General features: G+C 47.1%; 1 protein-coding gene across 5 annotated transcripts in view; it reads left to right on the plus strand.

Moving 5' to 3' along the window:
* Positions 1–19,103, plus strand: part of LOC139747176 (homeotic protein spalt-major-like) — a 499,197-nt gene extending 480,094 nt beyond the window's left edge. For 3 of the 5 annotated variants that reach the window (XM_071659148.1, XM_071659149.1, XM_071659150.1), the window contains 5 exons: positions 4,376–7,831; positions 8,002–8,135; positions 8,314–8,686; positions 14,290–14,429; positions 14,578–19,103. In XM_071659148.1, the coding sequence (XP_071515249.1) occupies positions 4,376–7,831; positions 8,002–8,135; positions 8,314–8,686; positions 14,290–14,411 (4,085 nt within the window). In that variant the 3' untranslated portion in view covers positions 14,412–14,429; positions 14,578–19,103. The remainder of the gene's footprint in view (positions 1–4,375; positions 7,832–8,001; positions 8,136–8,313; positions 8,687–14,289; positions 14,430–14,577) is intronic. The other 2 variants (XM_071659151.1, XM_071659152.1) reach the window with 2 other exon arrangements.
* Positions 19,104–19,882: the final 779 nt, after the last annotated feature.

A 19,882-nucleotide genomic window follows, 5' to 3' on the forward strand; every position in this document is an offset into this window, starting at 1 on the left:
GCAGAGGACATCAGCCTGCATGGCGGGATATTCTTTTGACAGAGACAGCGTGTGCCTCCGCCAAGTCTCCCGCCATATTATTCCCAAATCTCTCCCCCCCCCCCCCCCCTCTCTCTCTCTCTCTCTCTCTCTCTCTCTCTCTCTCTCTCTCTCTCTCTCTCTCATCCATTATGAACTTCGTAAGCATCCACACAACGAGCATTGTTAAGTACTTCATACTAGATGTCTCGTTTGAGTAGGGTACAGAAATTATATTTTAATTGTAACAAATCATAATGTGATCATAATTACCTTTCCACAACTGTCCTCGGGATTACCTTTTTTTGATTTTCCCCCACATGATTCACATGCAAATCATCAACAGAAACTTTTCGTAATGTTTCCCCTCACAAGTTCCCACAGACCTTGCGTAGCACAGGCGTCTGGGTCACCTGCCTCATGAGGGGTTGTGAGTAGGGCGCGCCATTAGCGGCACAGCCCCTGCCCCATGAGCAGGACCTCCCCGTCACAATAACCCCTCCTCCTCCTCCTCCTCCTCCCTCCCGGCTGGTGTATTATCCGTGCCCGCGCCGCGGCCGACCCCCAGCGTTTCATCGTGTTCCGCGTGACGGGGCAGCAGTGTGGCAGGGCCGCTGTCCCGCGCACCCCATCACTAACCCCGAGGACCCGCAGGACACACTCGTCAAAGCTGCACATTATCATATCCAAACAGAGATATCGGTAACAAAATGGCGCTCCCGGGAGGAGCAGAGAACGGCAGGTGGGCAGCGGTACCACAAGCACAACTACACACACACACACACACACCTCCCGCTATGCAGGTCGTGTACAACGCGACACCACGCCTTCATCTAAACATCTCGACTCGTAATACACTTATCTTGAATTCTGACGAGTCGTACCAGCGCCAAAAAATGACCTAATTGTTTTTGTTGTGAGCTGTCGTCTCTCACAAGAGCGAATGACAGATCACTGAGAGAGAGAGAGAGAGAGAGAGAGAGAGAGAGAGAGAGAGAGAGAGAGAGAGAGAGAGAGAGAGAGAGAGAGAGAGAGAGGCCCTGGGAGCCCCCCCCCCCCTGAGGCCACCATTAGGAGAGGCATAGCGGTGACACAGTAACGTCCTCCCCCCCTCCATACTTTCATCGCTAATGGTATTATCCGGTTATTAAGAAGGGGATGTTCCCATGAACTTTTATCTCCTTTCTTCTGCCTCTTCAAACAGATGCCATCAATGGTCGGATTTGAAGAGGCCGTGGGTAGCGGCCCCCCAATCACGGCCCTCCGGCAGCAGAACTGTAGCCAATCACGTCAGTGTTTTCTCTCTTGGACAAGAGGCCAAGTAAAGCTCATTCTCCACACGCCGGTATTATACGAGCCCCATCCCTCACCCGTCTCTGTGCCCCCCTGTACAAGTTCTCCCCCTACCTTCATCCTCCCCCTGCACTCATCCTCCCCCTACCCTCGCCTTACTTGCACTCACCTTCCCCCTGTCCTTACCTTCCCCCTGCACTCACCTTCCCCACACCCTCACCTTGCATTCACCTTCCCCCTACCCTCATCTTCCCCCTGCACTCACCACCCTACTATCCCTCCATTTTCCTTGTTCTCCTTCAGCACCTAACATCCTCCTCCTTTATATTCGCTTACCCCGGTCCTCCCGACACATACCCCTCCCTACTCTCTCCCCACACTTACCGCCACTCTCTCCCCACACTTACCGCCACTCTTTTCCCACACTCAACACCCCTCTCTCCTCACACTTACCGCCACTCTCTCCCCACACTTACCGCCACTCTCTCCCCACACTTACCGCCACTCTCTCCCCACACTTACCGCCACTCTCTCCCCACACTTTTCCTCAAGTTTTCCATACACTCTCCTCCCCACCTCCCGCTCCCTCTCTCCTCTTACCTTACCCATAGTTCAATCGTCCTTATATCCTTACCCATCATTACCATACCCTCATCCCAGTGCGCTAACCCCAGCCCTCCCTCACCCCTGCCCACCTCTCCTTCCTCTAGCCATCACAACCCTCTTTCTCTCACAAGACTATCTAATTTCACCTTCCTCATGCGTCTAACCTCTTCTCCAGACCTCCATCTTCCCTACACAGCCTCCCAAACTCACGTGCAGTGATGACAGACGCTACCTCTAGACCTCTAGACGAAACAGCGTGACTTTGATGGAAGATCTGGCACGGTGTCTTATCTGCTGTTTTTCGTTCACATTACCATCACTAGTGTTGGCCAGTATGATCAGTGTTCCACAGCAAGCTGAGAGCTGTGTGTGGCGAAAGGCATACGGCCCCATGAGTAACACCAGAAGGGCATGTCCCCCGCGTCATCGGAATATAACAAACGTATGTGAACCAAGAGGACAACGCTCCCGAGCAACTGGAACCTACCGAAGTGTGAGTGAGGCAAGAGGGTTATGTCCCCCGAGTAACAGGAGTGTTAACAAAGTTTTCGTTACGAAACAAGGAAACTCTAGGCGGTACCTCACGCGCGTGTGAGTGCGTACATGCGCACTCTTGTTTGTGTACGTGTGTTTATGTCCATGCATGTGCGCACGTGTACCTGTGTGTGTGTGTGTGTGTGTGTATGTGTGTGTGTGTATGTTTCCAGAGGCGGTGGCATGCCCGACGCTGTCCTTGCACCACCACTGCTGCCCCAGTGATCCTGTTACCAACCAACTGATGCAACATGAGGAATGACATACAAACAAGTTGATGCTCTCTGTTGGTGATCATTAAGCCGCCTGACCCACCTGAATCTTGCCCTGAGATGATGTACTGATGCGCGTTGAGGCGGGTGGCATTGTAATAAGCAGTGCGGTGTTGTGGATGACTGGGCACTCGTCCAACACACGCCTAGCAGAAGGGGTAGCCTCACTCCCACCACCTCAGATCCCCTATTGCCGCCACCATGAATTCGTGTGTGTTTTCAGTTTATCACGCATGCGTGACGCGTTGATCTACGGGTGAACTGGGGATAAGGAGAGCCTACGATGGCGGAGACCAGAAATAGTTTGCTTTGGGCGGCGGCGGCGAGGGTCGGCCATCACTACTGACACACACACACACACACACACACACACACCTATCTCCACTACCCATTCTTATCAATGTAGTCATTGCTTGTACTACCGGCATCAATACCACCCTGGCCATCTGTATGATTATCATCAATACAATCATCATTATCATTACCATCTGCATCATCCTCATCTGTACTGCCATATGTTTAGTATCATTACTACTATGATCATTACCATCACCGGCATCTCCAACAGCGCCATCGTTAGCATCATAATTAACCCTTTAAGCAGCACTATCTGCACCAAAATCATCAATGTTATCATCAATATCAGGGACGAAAGTGAGACATGTATCCAACCATCATCAATGACATTATCATAAACAACCTTGATAGTATCAGCTGCGTTGATGACATTATTTATCATCAGTCCCGTTAATGTCATCATCAGTAATGACTTAATCATCATCAACACCAATCATCATAGCATCATCGCCAACATCGTAATCATGATATCATCAGCGTTACCATCATTCATCGTCATCCATATCGTTATCATCCATGTAATCAGCAATGACAACCCCTTCAGACCATCTTAAATTTCACCACAATACAGTTCCTTCATAATCGTCCGTACGAACAGGGAATGACATCAGGTCGAAGTGGACGGTAATCATCCACGAAATACATCATGATTACCTTAATCATCAGTACTATCGTTACCACAATCGTCAGTCCCCTGACTACCGCCGTCATCTCTACTATCATCACAACAAAATTGAGAAACACATAACACGTTCTCTCCCAACCATACGAGTTCTCCACACTCGCCGAGGAGAGCGAATTCTCATCGCCCTTGATCTATCGCCGTAAAACTACTGAAGGGAAAGACTCGGAGCTGCGGAAATCGTTCATATGAACGGACACTGAACACGAGACACAACTCTAGTTAATACGATGGGTCTAAGCAAGTGTCGGGGTATTAAGGACGTTACGGTGGTAGTAGATGTTCATAAGTTTACAATAAGCTTGCTCACGGCAGGACACAATGTCTGCCAGTGAGTGGAGTGGGCGGGTCTTGGCAAAGCGTTTGCTATAGAGATGTTGTCATTCAGGTAACCGTTGTATACAGCTCGGCAACAAGAACTGACTCATGTCTCTCGAGGAAAAAGATGATCGAGTATGTTGGATAAATTTACTGTAAATGAATATAGTTTGAGCTAATCTCATGGGCATTTGAGCTGTCAGTTTAATATCTCTTCAACAAGGTATGAGACTTTTTATAACATCAACATGTACTTCATTCAGTATACGGCACTGATATGATATGTACTTTACAGGTGAGGCTGAAGACTCGTACATCTGCCCGTACTGTCGGGCGGAGCTGGTGTCCCGGGAGCAACTAGAGGAGCACAGAGTAGCGTGTGGACGAGAACCACCCGTGTTACCAGTCCCGGACACTCCTCGTCCCCACCACCCCGACGCTGATCACCCAGACGAGCTCCGGCGCCACCAGGATGTGGCAAACAACAACCAGGCACATATCTTAAAGGCCAGATCGGCTCATGAAGCGACGCCAGAGTCCCGCGAGTCCTCCGTCGACCGTAATAATGGTTACGACAGTGACAGTAACCCTGCGGAGGGCAGCCCACTGGCGCAAATCAGGCACCTCTTGGCACAGTCAACATCGCTTCCGCAAGTAGGTCCTATTGCGCAACAGCTGGCGCAGTCTAACCTTGCACTGGAAGCCATACAAAACACCAGGATGGCGCTTGCTCAGTTTGCAACTTCTGCCTTGAATTCCTCAAGCGCAAACAGCCCTCAAGCGATGCAAGAGTTTGCTTTGCTTCAGGGAACACTGTACACCTTGCAACACCAGCAAATGATGCAGCTCCAGCTTATTCAGCAGTTACAAGCACAACTCTCCATCAAGAATAAAGAAGGCAGCCCTGGATTGCCCAACTTCCCGGAGGGCGAATCAAAGTCCACGAGTGAAAGCCATGAGCGTCAGGACCCTCCTTCTTCGCCCACGCCCACTTCCAGACCCCCAGCACCGCCCACAAGTGATGCTGGCCAGAGCGTAAGTAGTTCCTTTATCAGCAGCCTTATGGAAAGATTCAAGGCTCCGACAAGTAGCGAAAACAACAGCGAACGTCCGCCAGGGAGTTCGCCATTATGTGCCGCGAGCACCAGCGGTCCAGCTCCGGATCCGAGAGACCGCCCTATCTCACCGCCTATGACGGCCTCCAGCATCGCTTCCTCCGTCATTCAACACACTGAACCACCGCCTCCAGATGAACCTAACACTTTGGAGATGCTCCAGCGCACAGCCAACAGTGTCCTCAATAGTGCCTCACAGGGACTTCTGACCAGCCGTCTTATCGACGACCACAAACCCAGTGAGGGTAAAGACCCTTACTACAAACATCGGTGCCGGTACTGTGGTAAGGTCTTTGGAAGCGACTCGGCCCTCCAGATCCACATCAGGTCTCATACCGGAGAACGCCCCTTCAAGTGCAACATCTGTGGCAACAGGTTCACAACGAAAGGAAACCTCAAGGTCCATTTTCAGCGACACGCAAGTCGGTTCCCCCATGTAAAAATGAACCCTCATCCAGTTCCTGAACACCTGGACAAGTTCCATCCACCACTCTTAGCCCAGCTAGGAGAAATGAAAGACTATCCTCCACCACCAACAGGACCTCCAAATCCTTTCACCTCCTTACCAGGAAGTCCTTCTCTACCTCCATACCGGTTACCAGGCCCACCCCCGTCCTTAGACATACACAGACCTTTCAACCTGCTGAACCTCGCCAGACACGGCAGAGAAGATGAACCGGAGAATCTAAGCCTATCAGAGCCTCGGTCATCACCTGGTCCGGTGCAGCAAGATTTCGGTTCAGATAAAATAGAATCAAGCACTATGGACGTGGATGAATCCTTAAGACTTTCAAAGTACGACAGAAAAAATGAAAAGGATGATGTCTCACAGCCAAATGATATGTCCGAAATGACACAGGAACGTGAGACAAGTGAGACAAGATTCAGTAGTGTGAAAGGGTTCGACGATGAGAACAGATTTGACGGTGAGGAAAGGTTTGAAAGCGAAAAGAGATTCGAAAGCCAGAAAAGCTTCGACAGTGATAAAAGATTTGACGACGAAAAAATAATCGAAAGTGAAAAGAGCTCCAGCGATGAAAACAGGTTTAATGATGAGAAAGGGTTTGAGGAAACGGACAAAAAGTTCAGCAGTGAGAACAGATACGATGATGAGAATACATTTGACATCGAAAATAAGTTCGATGGTGAAAACAAATTCGAGAATGAAAGCAGATTTGAAAACGAGCAAGAAGTATCCAAAGAGCGATTCATCGACTCGCAGGAGATGCAGGACCTGATGGACAGGAAGAGCTCTGAGCGGGAGATTAAAACCGAGCAAACACCGCTGGACATCCGAGTTCGCACTGAGAGAGAACTGAAGGACTCTAACGACGGCAACGGTAGCACCAAAGATGACCAGGACATGGACAGCAGCGACTCACGTTCAGTTACCTCGGACCAGCCAACTGACCTCAGGATGAGACCAGATTTTCGTCCGATTGGGATGCCAACAATACCTTTCTCAGGTCCAAGGCTTCCTCTCAACTTCCCCTTTCTTCCCGGAATTCCTACCTCATTCCCGGGACCCATGGGGCCCCCTCCAGCTCTGAACGTTCCCCCGGGCGTTGATCCTGCCAAAGATCCTCAGATTTACACTAACCTCCTTCCCAAGCCCGGCAGTTCGGACAACTCCTGGGAGGCCCTGATTGAGATCCAGAAAACAAGTGAAACGATGAAGTTGGAGCAGTTAGTCAATAATATTGAAAATAAAATAACAGACCCAAATCAGTGCGTCATCTGCCACAGAGTTCTTTCCTGCAAGTCTGCATTACAGATGCACTATCGAACTCACACCGGAGAGAGACCTTTTAAGTGTAAAATCTGTGGGCGAGCCTTCACCACTAAAGGTAACCTAAAGACACATATGGGCGTCCATCGTGCCAAACCACCAATGAGGATGTTACACCAATGTCCCGTGTGCCACAAGAAATACACGAACGCTCTAGTCTTGCAGCAGCATATAAGACAACACACAGGGGAACCCACAGACCTGAGTCCCGAGCAGATCGCAGCGGCTGAAGTTCGAGACTATCCTCACCTCCCCACCCCGACATCGCTGCCGCAACTTTTGCCACAAGGCTTCCCTCTCCCACCGCCACCGCTGCAAGGATATCCGCCGCTTCCTCTACACCTCAGGTACCCGCTGTCTCCTGAGGCTATAAGGCATAGAGAGATGATGGAAAATGAAGATCGGAGTACAGAGGAGGAGAAATACCTTCGTCCCTTCAGTACTTCCTCTAGGTCCTCCTCGACGGGCAGTGCCGAGCAGCGAACAGCAGAGGACCTGACGATGCGAGCTCGAGAAGACAGCTTCAATGGCATGACGTCACCTCGGGCATCAGTGTCCCCTACGCCCTCCGACTACTCTGATCTGGGTGAACGTTCTCATGATATCCCTGGAGGCGACAGCCAGATCTCCCCAACAGACCACCAGATCAGCGGCTCTGTCAGCCCGGCGGTCAGCACTGGGAGTCAGGAAGGCGGGACGTCCTTACCGTTGGACCTGGCGCCGCGTCCCCATCCTCACCTTTACTCTCCCTTCGGGCTCTTCCCGCCACCCCTGACGACAGCTTCCATGACGACGGGGACGCACACCATGCCAGGTCTCAACCCACTGTACCTACCCAGCTTGCCAGGTACAACACATGGATGCCTCAGATTTATATAAGGATGATGGTTGAGGTAGACGTTAGATTTAGTTCTTGTTCAACAGAAAATAACGACCTAAATAACTGATTATTGGCAATGATTTTCCTAACAAGTGTTCCTTTCTGATAGCTACCTAAAAACCATCTTTCTGTCCCAGGTCGCGGCAATACCACTTGTCAAGTGTGCTTCAAGACCTTTGCCTGCCAGTCAGCGCTCGAGATCCACATTCGTTCACATACCAAGGAACGTCCTTTCAAGTGTACCATTTGCGACCGTGGCTTCTCAACCAAGGTGAGAATTTCATCTTTTTGTGCGGATGTGGTCACATAGGATGAAGCACATGTGGAAGAGAACCATAGGTAAAGATATTCATGTTAACGAATCTCTATTTCAACGTAGAGTTTGTGTGTTGGCCACATTTAACTACATTTAGTGTGAGATGATGGCTAAATCTGGTTCTCCCCCGTAGGGGAACATGAAGCAGCACATGCTAACCCACAAGATACGTGATGGGTGCCGGGAACCGCTACCGGACCCCTGCAAGTCCAACGGCACAAGCGCTTCAGTCGCCGACACATCTTCAGCATCGCCATCGCTCATCACTCCTCTTCCCTCAACACTGGCATCCCCACTCCCATCATCACTTGCCTCCCCTCTGCCTTCCTCGTTGGCCTCTCCTCTCCCAGCAACGGTTCCTCCCTCACTCACCTCCTCACTGCCACCAGCTGCTGTGGCTGCTGCACTCCTCCACCAGGCCAGAGAAGAGGAAAAGATGGTCGACTCAAGGCTGAAGAGAGAACGGGAGGGAGAGAACGCCTTGCCAGTGCCCAAGCGAGCCTCAGGTGAGTGGCACCATCATCACGACTTATGTTGACTCATGTTAGTATTGTCCTCAACATTACTGTTAGCATTGCTCCAATATTACTCTCAATACTGTCGATGTTACTTATAGCATTGTCGTAAATATTACTCTCAGCATTGTTGTAAATATTAGTTAGTATTGTGAATATTACTCTACGTAAATATTAGTTAGTATTGTCGTAAACGTTACTGGTCAATATTTACAAGCTTACGTTTCTCAGTATTTGCGTGTACGATGATTACCATATACACATTACGGTTGTCACGAGATTTAATTTTTGAGACTACCCCTCCCTTTACCTCATGTACACACACACACACACACACACACACACACATGGTTGTTTAGTGGAATGTGTTTCGTCAATGTGTTGTTTGTTGAGTGCGGGAGGACTTGTGGATACAGGTGGCTAAAGTATGGGACTTTGGTGAGCTCTTCGCTCTTGCATGAGGCTGTGGTGGGTGGTTATGAAGTAGTGGCTTGGATAAGAGACACTTCAGTGCTGCTGGATTAAAATGGGTGCCGAGCATGTTGAGGTGGGAATGCACTGGAGGCATATATGCTTCATTGTGCAAGTGTTGGATGTTTGTCCTCACCCTGCAGCTTGTGACTGTTCGTAGTATTCTGCTCAGCATGACTTATAGTTACGTTTAATTATGGAAGTGCAAGTGACCGGAAAGGTGAGGCGAAGTTTAGCGTGGAGCAGGGATATTGTTTGTAGATGATATCGAGAGATCTTCTTCCCTGATGAAAACTTGTGAGAGTGAGCGTTCTAGAGGCATTTAGTTTGTTTATAGACTATGTGTTGGTGTTTGTGGTGCGAGTCGCAAATGTCTTGTTTCTGTCGTATGTGATGCTTAGTACGGCCGGAGTTTTGTTCAGTGGGAGTGGTTGATCTTTCAGGGTAATGAGAGGGTGCGTCCTGGACTTGTGTCCATCAGGAGTTAAGGTGACGGTGGGTTTGTGTGAGGATGCTAGCATTGTGTTTTGAGCAAGTTAGTTGTCTAGACGTGTGATGTAATCGTGCATGTTTGATGTTGCTTGTGTGGTGATGGAGAGCTGTGATGCAATGGTCAAGTCCTCTGCCGGGGGGGGTTGACGGTGATCATGCATGAGGAGGCTGAAGAGACGAAGAGGGTGGGAGAAAGAATAGCTCCGGCGTGACTCTTTCTAGAACTCATTAGAAGTGTGGCCTTCGTGCATGACCCCCGGCTTGGCGGCCGGTTATGAAGTTAGTCCACCATTTCTTGCTATCTTCATGGAAGGTGGTGTTGATGTCATCTGTGTGACGTCATGTCAGAATCCGACGGTGGATGTTATAGTTTCTGTTGTTGTCACTGGCGTTGTGTAGTACGGGGTGTTGTGATGGAGCTGAGGCCATCCATGGAGTGTTGTGCGAGTATTAGGTATAGTATGGTGGTGGAGTGTATGGGTCTGAAACCGTGCTGGGTGAGTGGGATGTTTTCCGATTCTGCTGTGAATGTTTTTTCAAGGAACCTGGGCACTGATGATAACTGGAGTGTTGGAGGAGGGGGTGAGGTTAGAGGTTTCAGTACGGACACTAAGACGCTGGCAAGTTTTCCAGATGTGTTGAGCACTGCTGTGTAACCAGGAGCGCTTGATAATAAACGTGTGTACTTGAATCACTGCTGGGTCGATGAGTTTACAAGGCCAGTTGGAGAGGGATCTTCAGGGGTTTCAAATGAGTTACGAATGTCTTTACGAATGTTGGGTGGTACTTTATGCAGTTCGTCTTCCTCCTGTTAATGGGTGCGGTCCTATTAAGAAGTGTGGTACTTTAATGGGTGTAGCCCTATTAAGGGGGTATGATGGGTTTGTGGCCGATTTCTGAATAGTATTTCAAGAGTATGTCTGTCATTTTTGGGTGATGAGATGATGTTGGTAGGTACATTTTTATCGATGTACCTAAAAGGGGCGAACATACAACCTGTCTGGCCATAAAATGGCTTCCTGGTCCAGGACTCGAAAACATGCCCTCGAGTTTCTTTGACCACTTCACTGTGGGGAGTTAATATTTTTCGCTTCACTGTGGAGGCTAAAATGTTTCGCCTAGTGTGAGTTCTGATTCTATTTCCTCAAGATTTAGTCTCGTGCTAGTCTTACTGTGTGCGTTTGTGTCATCGTCTGCGTGTCTGTAATCACCTACTCTACTAACACTGCTTTAAGAACTTTCAAATTCCTTCTACAAGCTGCCGCCTTACTCAACAAATTCAAACTGACAGACATTTTACTGTAAAGAAAAATTTCTATACAATGCTCGTCACAGCTTCCGTTTCGTTCACACTTAAGTTACTTCCTGCCCCAGGAGTTTCCTCTGTGTTTATGAGGCCCCTGCAGCACTCAGGAAGCTGGCGACGTCCACCGGTCATGACCATAGGTTATAAAGTGTTGTGATGTGTGTGCGTCTATGTGCAGAGAGTGCATGGCAATTGGGTAGGAAGTGCTCTGTGTCTTCTTTATGGTAGTTGCATCGTGGGCATGAAGGGTCTTAGGATATGTTGAAACGGTGTTTGTAGTGTTGAAGTTATGGATGGTGTCAAGAGTGTAGACGGGATAGTGCGACTCGTGTCAGTCTGGGGAGTGTGGTTTTTGACGGGTGCATGTCTAGAGTATATATATATATATATATATATATATATATATATATATATATATATATATATAAATATATATATATATATATATATATATATATATATATATATATATATATATATATATATATATATATATTCATTTATTGTCAAGTCCTAGTGATGACAGCTGCAGAAGAAAACTAATGTTGACAGAAAAATGAAACTAAAAACTACAGCTCCTCAGGTGTTAGTGGACCCACCTCTTGTAAATGGGGTGGTTAGAGAAAGAGGAAAATACGAGTAAAGGAAGAGAATTCCACAACGTCGCTGTATGAGAAAAGAGGAAGGTACGACGGCTAATTCTCGTGTGGCTGGTCTCCACACAGAAAGTATGGGAAGCAGCAGCAGCCAGCTGGGAGCCGCGGCTTCAGGTTTTAGCGGCTGGGACATACGCAAACATCTCAGAATAGCAGCGGCCGGAATGATACCCGTAGAACAAAGAGGAGAAAGCACCATGATGCCGGACGGGAATAGGCTGGTGGAAGAGAGGTGACAGCAGTACAGTTGTTAAGGCGGAAAGTTTTTGATTCCGCTCTGGCTGAAAGAGAGCTGGAACACGAGCCATCCTAGGTATGCGAGCAGCACTCCATCCATACTGGGGCGAGTGAGACTCCTGTAGATATGGAATAGCTGCTCTTGAGAATTACAGTGGCACCTTTATGTCCCCTGTTCCTTTCCAACCCAGAATTGAGAAATGAGTCCTTGTCAAAAAAAAAAAAAAAAAATTCAAATGATTTCGGAATGTTATATAAAAGATCCCTCTGTCCCTCATGAATTTAATGGAAGGTAAACGCAGCATTTCCAAGCTCTCTTGATAGTCCAGATCCACAGCTCGGGCACTATTCTAGTCGCATATTCCTGCACACTCTCCACTCTGCTTATAATGCTTTATCAAATAGGGGTACCACAAAGATACATGACCTTCATGTTGAAGATTCACTTATAGAAAGCAGCATTTATAAAATAGTATATTTCAGTCATGAACCTGTGTGTTATCTTTATGTTTACCAGTAAATCTTAGATGTTCTAACATATTCTTTATTGTGTAAAGATTCCATATATATATATATATATATATATATATATATATATATATATATATATATATATATATATATATATAGTGAGAGCGTGTATGGTCTCAGAATTATCAAGAATACCTCAAGAATGTATACAAGATTTTTGTATTGTTGGTTATATAGACGATGAGGGGGTCTTCATAACCTTAGCTGTTGTTAGGCCTTAAGCCCAACAGCCAAGCATCGTCCACAGTGTCTCTGAATTATTAACGTTTCGTATTGATATCTGAAGATTCCTGTCAATGTTCCACGGGTAAGTTGTGGTTCCCACGAGAGCGTTCTCATCACTCATCCTATTTCTAAGTTGATCAAACACCATGTCTCTTGAATTCCACTAAAGATGCTAGTGCACGTGCCGCTACCTTGTTTCACAGTCTTTCCTCACACCAGTTTCCGTTACTGTATCACATACAGAACATCCCATCTAGGAGGTCGTTGACGTTCAAAAGAACGCCTGTAGTAGCAACAGAAGCCTAGTCGGTGCTTCATGGCTCATCGTGGTCGTAAATGAGACGCGTGGCACTCGTGAAGCAAGACCAGGAGAGCAAAGAGATGACCTAATGTGCAGTACTGTAAACCGTGATGAAGGCTGCCTCAAAAGTGAACCGGTAGTGATCACTCTGTACCAAACTTTTCTCTAACCACAACATCGACGAAATCCCAGCACTAATGTTTTCACATGACGAATACGTCTCTCAACGAACCTCACTGTGCTACTATCAAGCTATTCTATAAAGAGTGTTCGCCCGGAGCTACTCGATATTCTTGATATTAAAATGATCACCAAGTATGATCGAATCGTGTTCATTTACAGGTTTCTGTTAACTCATGAAATCCTTCATCCATCTCTGTTTGTGTTGAGTGCCCGTAAGCTAGTCCTAATGTTAATTTCTTGTGAAGCTTATCTTCATATCTCATAAAAACGGAGTCGATATTATCAACAACCGCCTTTATAGTTTCATGTCCAGAATTAAGTAACAAGAAACCAGTTTCAATATCTACCCGGGCTTTGTGGACACCATGTATAACATCATCTTTCTCCATCTCGGAAAATCTGTTTTGCATTTTGATAGCATTTGTGTGGAATACATAAACCCTAGACTGAAATATGAGCACAATGATCATCCTAACCAATCCTAGCATTTCATTAGTGATTATCACTTCACGATGAATAGCATCCTTTAATCACTGCTCTTCTACCCTAATCTATCCTTCCACCACTAAGTCACATTAGCCTATATTTTCGTATCTACTAGTAATTTAGTTTGCGGCTTATAAATGCTTGTGCAGAATCAGGGTAAACCCACTCAAACCTGCTTCTTCTGTCTCACTTAGATCATCCTTTCGCAACATATAATGTTACTCATACATGCAAGTTCTAGCTGTCTATCATTCAAAAAATAAAGTAATCTAAATGTTCCTTTCCCCCCCCCCCCCCCTTTATTTTTCCCTCGTATGTCAATATCTAATCACTGACTCAGGTCTGTGGTTCAGAGGACTGTCTCAGTTCTCCTTCCTAAACACTGGGACATTACCTGGACGTTATTACCCCCACCATCCTCCCTCCCCCACCACCACAGTAAATTCTTGACTTACGATCTATATTTGCCCCAGACCCTCCATCATACACTCCAGTGTCCATGAGTATATTCCAACTGGTCTCGAGGATTTCACCAGTTTCCCCTTGAGAGATTTCCCCACTTATCATGCCCCTTACTCCGATGTGTGTGTGTGTGTGTGTGTGTGTGTGTGTGTGTGTGTGTGTGTGTGTGTTTAGAAGGCATCAACGTCTGTGGTGTGCTACAGGTACTGGCGGTTGAGGAACTAAGGTCTTTGGTTGGTTGCAGGTACTGGTGGTGAGGGCGAGCTGCTGGAGGGTGGGTCTCCGGCAGTAGAGCAGCAGCCGACGCCAGACCCTGCCCCGTGCCCCTCTCCCGCCCCGGAAGTACTGCCGTTGCCTCGCACGTGATCCATGCCACCCTTGTATGTAAGTCGTACACGCCTCAGTCATGAATGGATGGCCTGTTATGCGACCACGAATCAAATTTTGAGGGAGTTTGACGTGACATATACGATGACAGGTTCACGGATGCCACAACTATCGCATGATATTCATGGATGCTTTCTTCCCCCAGGGCAGAGGTGGGCCAGCCGGAATGATCCGGTTACCTCCAACATGGCCGCCTTGGCTCTACAAGTAACGCTCTCGCCCGTGGCGCCCCTCACGTGCAACCTTCAGACACCCCCACGTCCCTCCCTCTGCTCCTCTCCTGCACTCCCACCGTCACCTCTACCCTCCTCCCGGAGTGCTACCTACTGGACGACCGGAGTTCTACCTGACACACTCCCGGAGTCCTACCAGCCGTAGTGTTGTATCTACCAGTCTCCCTAGGGTGGTAGCCAGTAGATCCCTGGAATGATGACAGTGCTTATCTACCATACTCCTGGAGTATAGCCTACTATACTACCCGAGAGTTACCTGCCAAGTTCCCCTCGAGTGTTTACCTACCATACTCAGGGAGTGTTAACAACTGTACCCCTGGAGCGTGTTAACCCTGCCTACTCCAGGAGTATTACCAAATTCATCCACTCCACTCCCCCTCCCCTCCCGAGTTTCTACCATACTCCCGGAGTATGAGCTCCCCACACACCCTTGGAGTGACATCCACCATACTCCCCCACCCCCAAGTGCTACCTCCCGGGGGATCATTAACTCCCTCACTCCAATCTGCGAGTCACATGAGGGGCAACATGCTTCCATACTCCCGGGTTGTTATCTGCTTTGACCCGCAGAGAAAGGTGTGGGAACCACTTCCTTACCTGAAGCAAGCTATCCGTCACGCTCACCCTGAAGATAACGCACAGAAACTACCTGCGACCTGCTACCCGTAGCAAGATATGGAGCGCCACCGAGTGTGTCACAGTGCAACCTATGAGTGTGACCCCGGAGAAGACAACAGTGCTTCAGGCGAATCCTAGGAATCCGTAACGGATTTTCAGACGTTGGTGATACGTTAGTGAACTTGGTGACGACCAAAGTTGAACCAGTGACAATGATCCTTTTATATATATGTGTATATGTATATATATATATATAGAGATAAGCAAAACGTGCAACACCCATGTGTAATATATATATAAATCTAGAGCAGCAGCAGGACCCTCCTGTTCTGAGCGAAAGACAGTGAACGCGTTGGTAGCAAGATGTGACACTTTCGAGACCCAGCGACGCTCTGGTGTCTGCTGCACTAACACTTAAAGTCGCCACAGAGTGAAATGCAGGAACTCCCCACTGGACGACCTGTCGACATGTACACAAGTTGGTTTTGTTGATAACTGCTGAAGGTTACGTGTATAGGAAAGGTTATATAGGAAAGGTATTCATAATTATATGATGTGTAAAGATCTCATTTCCGTGCTGTTATAAACTAATAATTTAAATATTCTTGTTAATTTATCATTATAATTATGTACCACTTGATTTTCTTCATGTCCATTGTATGTGAAAATTGGAATCTGCGAGTACCGAGTATATTAGCCCAGCAGCAAATGCTTGTGACATTTTGTACCAATTCTTTGTACATCTAAACGTAGTTCCTCGCCAGTCTAGTCCTCCAGTCACGCTTGGTTAATCCCGGGGTATCTGTAGCCGCCAACACCACCTTGACACGAGCCAATAGGGAACAGATGAACGCCTCAATCTACTTATACCTCATTAATTCTAGAATTCAGAATCCGACAGCGAAGAGCACAGAGGAAGACAGTCGCTGGGATTAACCAAGTTCAGACTGTCCTGGGTATGGAAATGTCACAAATGATTTGAACAGTGCATCATGACCACGACGCCACTGGTGGGTCCGCAGTAACTGTGGAATCCTTGTCTTGGTTAACAATGATGACGACCACGGGCGAAACATCCAAGTGCTAATAGTCACTATCCAGTTCCTGAAGATCCTTCAATCTAAGCCATTTGTGAAGACCACTTCTTAAACTCTCGGTGATGTACTGCAATATATATATATATATATATATATATATATATATATATATATATATATATATATATATGGAATGGGCATTTAGACAAACCATGCTGTTCTCTGTGATATTATAGTCGAATTGTTTAAACTGGGCTAGATGTCCGTTATAGCAAGCTGGAATCGATCGGGAATTTAGAATAGGTAATCTTGGCAGTGACTGGCTGAGGTCAAGCAAGCAGTAGGCAGCCCTCTCATCACAAATTAAAATCATGTTAGCCAGCAGGTCACACACACACACACACACACACACACACTCACACACACACACACACCTAAATCTGGTCACTTATGTGAAGGAAATACAATCAGTGGAACTGACATTATTGTACCATTTCGAAGTGGTACTTCCACGGCCCCTGCAGTACACGAAGGCTGCCTCTGCAGGAAATTCCGTACTGAGGACACACACACACACACACACACACACACACACACACACACAGTCAACGTACACTGTGCAGTATGGAACAAACTGTAGTGGTGCAATGAACAATGGGGAATAACTCTTACTGTACATAAAAACCATGAGGTCAAAGTGTTGCTGTACATTGCGCAGTAGAGATATATCACTGTTGTCTATTGCGCAGCCGGATCAGACTACTACTGTACACTACGCAGTAATGATACAGAGCTCTAGTACGGTACGCAGTAGGGGTATACTGCTGCAGAGGGCGGAGTCATACTATACTTTTACTGCAGTCAAGTGCACGGTAGGGAGGGACTGACAGCTGTGGTTCACTGAGCAGCGGAGACAGCCTGCTGCTGTCTTTCCTAATGGTCATGGATGTTTAGGCACAATTGTATATGCTGGAATGTTTCTTCCTCTTTGGAACCCTCCTCTTTGGATATGTGTGTATTTGGAAAATATTCAGATATCATGTACCACAACATTAGCTTATGGATTCAGGTTAGTCTCATGACATATCTGGGTCGAGGGAGTCAGGAGCTTGATATGTATATTCTGTTGGCGTCGTTGCTCTTGGCATCCTTGACCTCTCCTTCCTAGTGAGCTAGGCCCTTGTCCCAGTTGACCTCCAATGGGCCCTCCAGGACGCATTCATAACCACTATAACATCCGCCAGTTAGGACCCTTGACCGTTCCTCTGTCCGTGGTCGAGAGTCTGAGTCACAGTTCGACTCGTATTGGGCGCTCAAGGACGCACTAAACGCGACACGATAACAGACACACACCTACACCCCGACCCACACACATCCCTCACTACCTGACATAACAGGCTGGTGAGACTTGGCTGATGACACACGGTGGACGCAAGCATCACGAGGGAAAAACCTCCCACCCTGGCCATGAGCACAGCCTCCCACCACGACACATCATCAACAGCAGACCTCAACTTACCTCAGTAGCTCCTCTTCGTGCGAGCTGCAGCATCAGTTGAGTCATCTGGCTCCTCACCCTCGCACGGATATAAAGAATCATTTCAATCCAGTTTTTTGTACGATTTTATTGGATATTAGGCAATTAGTTTTCTCGCTTTTGTATGAGGTAAAAAATGTATGTAGTGTCTCTGTAAGAAAAAAAATAAAATACTGTTGTTTAGATAAAAGCCAAATATTACATCAGTTAATGAGTTGTAGAAGAAATTCCACACTTTCAGAAATGAAGGACCCCGAGGTTTTTTGGTATAGTTGTAGAGCACAACCATGCATGTACGCTAAATATTTATCATATCAGATCCTTTACTTGTGTGTGTGTACGAGTGGAATAGATGCTCTTCAGAGGGTTCAAGGGGATCAGGTTAAGGCTAGATTTAAGTAGCTGTAACTCTAGACGGCTTACAAAATGTCCTACCATACCATTTTGTGTTGATCTCCTCGCGGATTACTTGGTCACTGAGCTACTCCGCGGCTGAGCAACGACACAAGACTCATCAAGACCGCCATGTGGTCCTTGTTATTATTGTATGTATCTTCCAGGGCGCGGCTCAGCGACGCCCCTTGGGTGTATGTCTGTGATACGGCCGAGCTGACCGCGCCAAGGTGAAGTCATTCCAGTGCCGTGCTCAGCGGAAACAACAACCCCAACCACAACCCCCCCCAACTCTCCATTTTCTCGGCCTCCAGATCAACCAACCTCCTGAGTTCATACCCTCCTGCACCAGTTCAGACAGAAAACGGGCACCATCCTCACATTCGGCTAGGAAACCTTTGTTTTTCAATAGAGTGCAACTTTAATGCTTTCTATATTGGTTGAGTTGTGACGTGTCTCGGTCATCTAGCCTGGTTACATACCACCCACACCACCACTACCACCACCTTCCCTGTGTTACTAGTACTGGACCTGTAGAATAATAATGTTATTTTGATATCTGTGTGCGCACCTGATTCGCTAACTAAGCGTCTTCGCCCAGGAACACAGGAGAAGCTATTTTTGTACCATTCTACGATAGCAGTTCCTGGGCGCAGACCTCTTCCCCCCCCCCCCCCTCCCTCCCCAAACTCCCCATTCTCCCCACCCACACAACACCTCTCCTACAGACGCGACACGGAGTGTGCGACCCCCCCTCCCAACCCCCGCCCCATTCCCCTCCTCCTCTCCCATCCCCTAGTTGTAGAGCCAGTTTGTCAGCAGCAACCTTCTTAATTAAAACAGTACCATTGGATACATCTCTTTTAATCTTTAACCCTTCACCTTGAGGCTTGTATATGCACAATGAGGAATTGGAATGCAAGGCACAGTACCCATCTCTATTGTACAATCGTACTTGAAACTATATACAAACAGAACTTGATTCTTTACCGTCTCTCACACTATCTGCCATATATATAATCGCACTTCAGCAAGAGTTCTGATGGTTTACTGAATCTTTACATTACACCTCATTGCAATGAGTCATGGAGGTGCGCGTGATCTAGCATTTGGTGATGAACATGAGGAACATGGAACACTTATCGTGTTCCATCTTCCTCATGGTTATCAGCAAATTACACCACATGAGGCGGAATTCTTCACTGAAACGTGCAGTGTGTTGCAAAGTTTCAGTAAGCCACTAGAACAGTGAGTGTGATTATTCTTTCATAATATATATATATATATATATATATATATATATATATATATATATATATATATATATATACACACAAGGAGTCACTGACTCCGATGCCTGAATCATCTTCGTTTATTCCTTTACTGTTCGATCAATATACAAACATCCTGATGACCTTGACATGAAATGCTGTATACATCTTCATTACGCATAGAGGAACTGCGCTTAATAATAAGACCATTTCCAGTGGTGGTTTCATACTTGTAAGTCACAGTAATCTTAATAGCTTTCCTTAGGATAACATTCCTCATCTCTGGTTTGGCGGTCGGTGTACCATATTTTTCACGCCTGTTCGTGCTCAGAGAGAGAGAGAGAGAGAGAGAGAGAGAGAG

The sequence above is a fragment of the Panulirus ornatus genome, chromosome 67 (assembly GCF_036320965.1).
Source record: "Panulirus ornatus isolate Po-2019 chromosome 67, ASM3632096v1, whole genome shotgun sequence".
Lineage (NCBI taxonomy): Eukaryota > Metazoa > Arthropoda > Malacostraca > Decapoda > Palinuridae > Panulirus > Panulirus ornatus.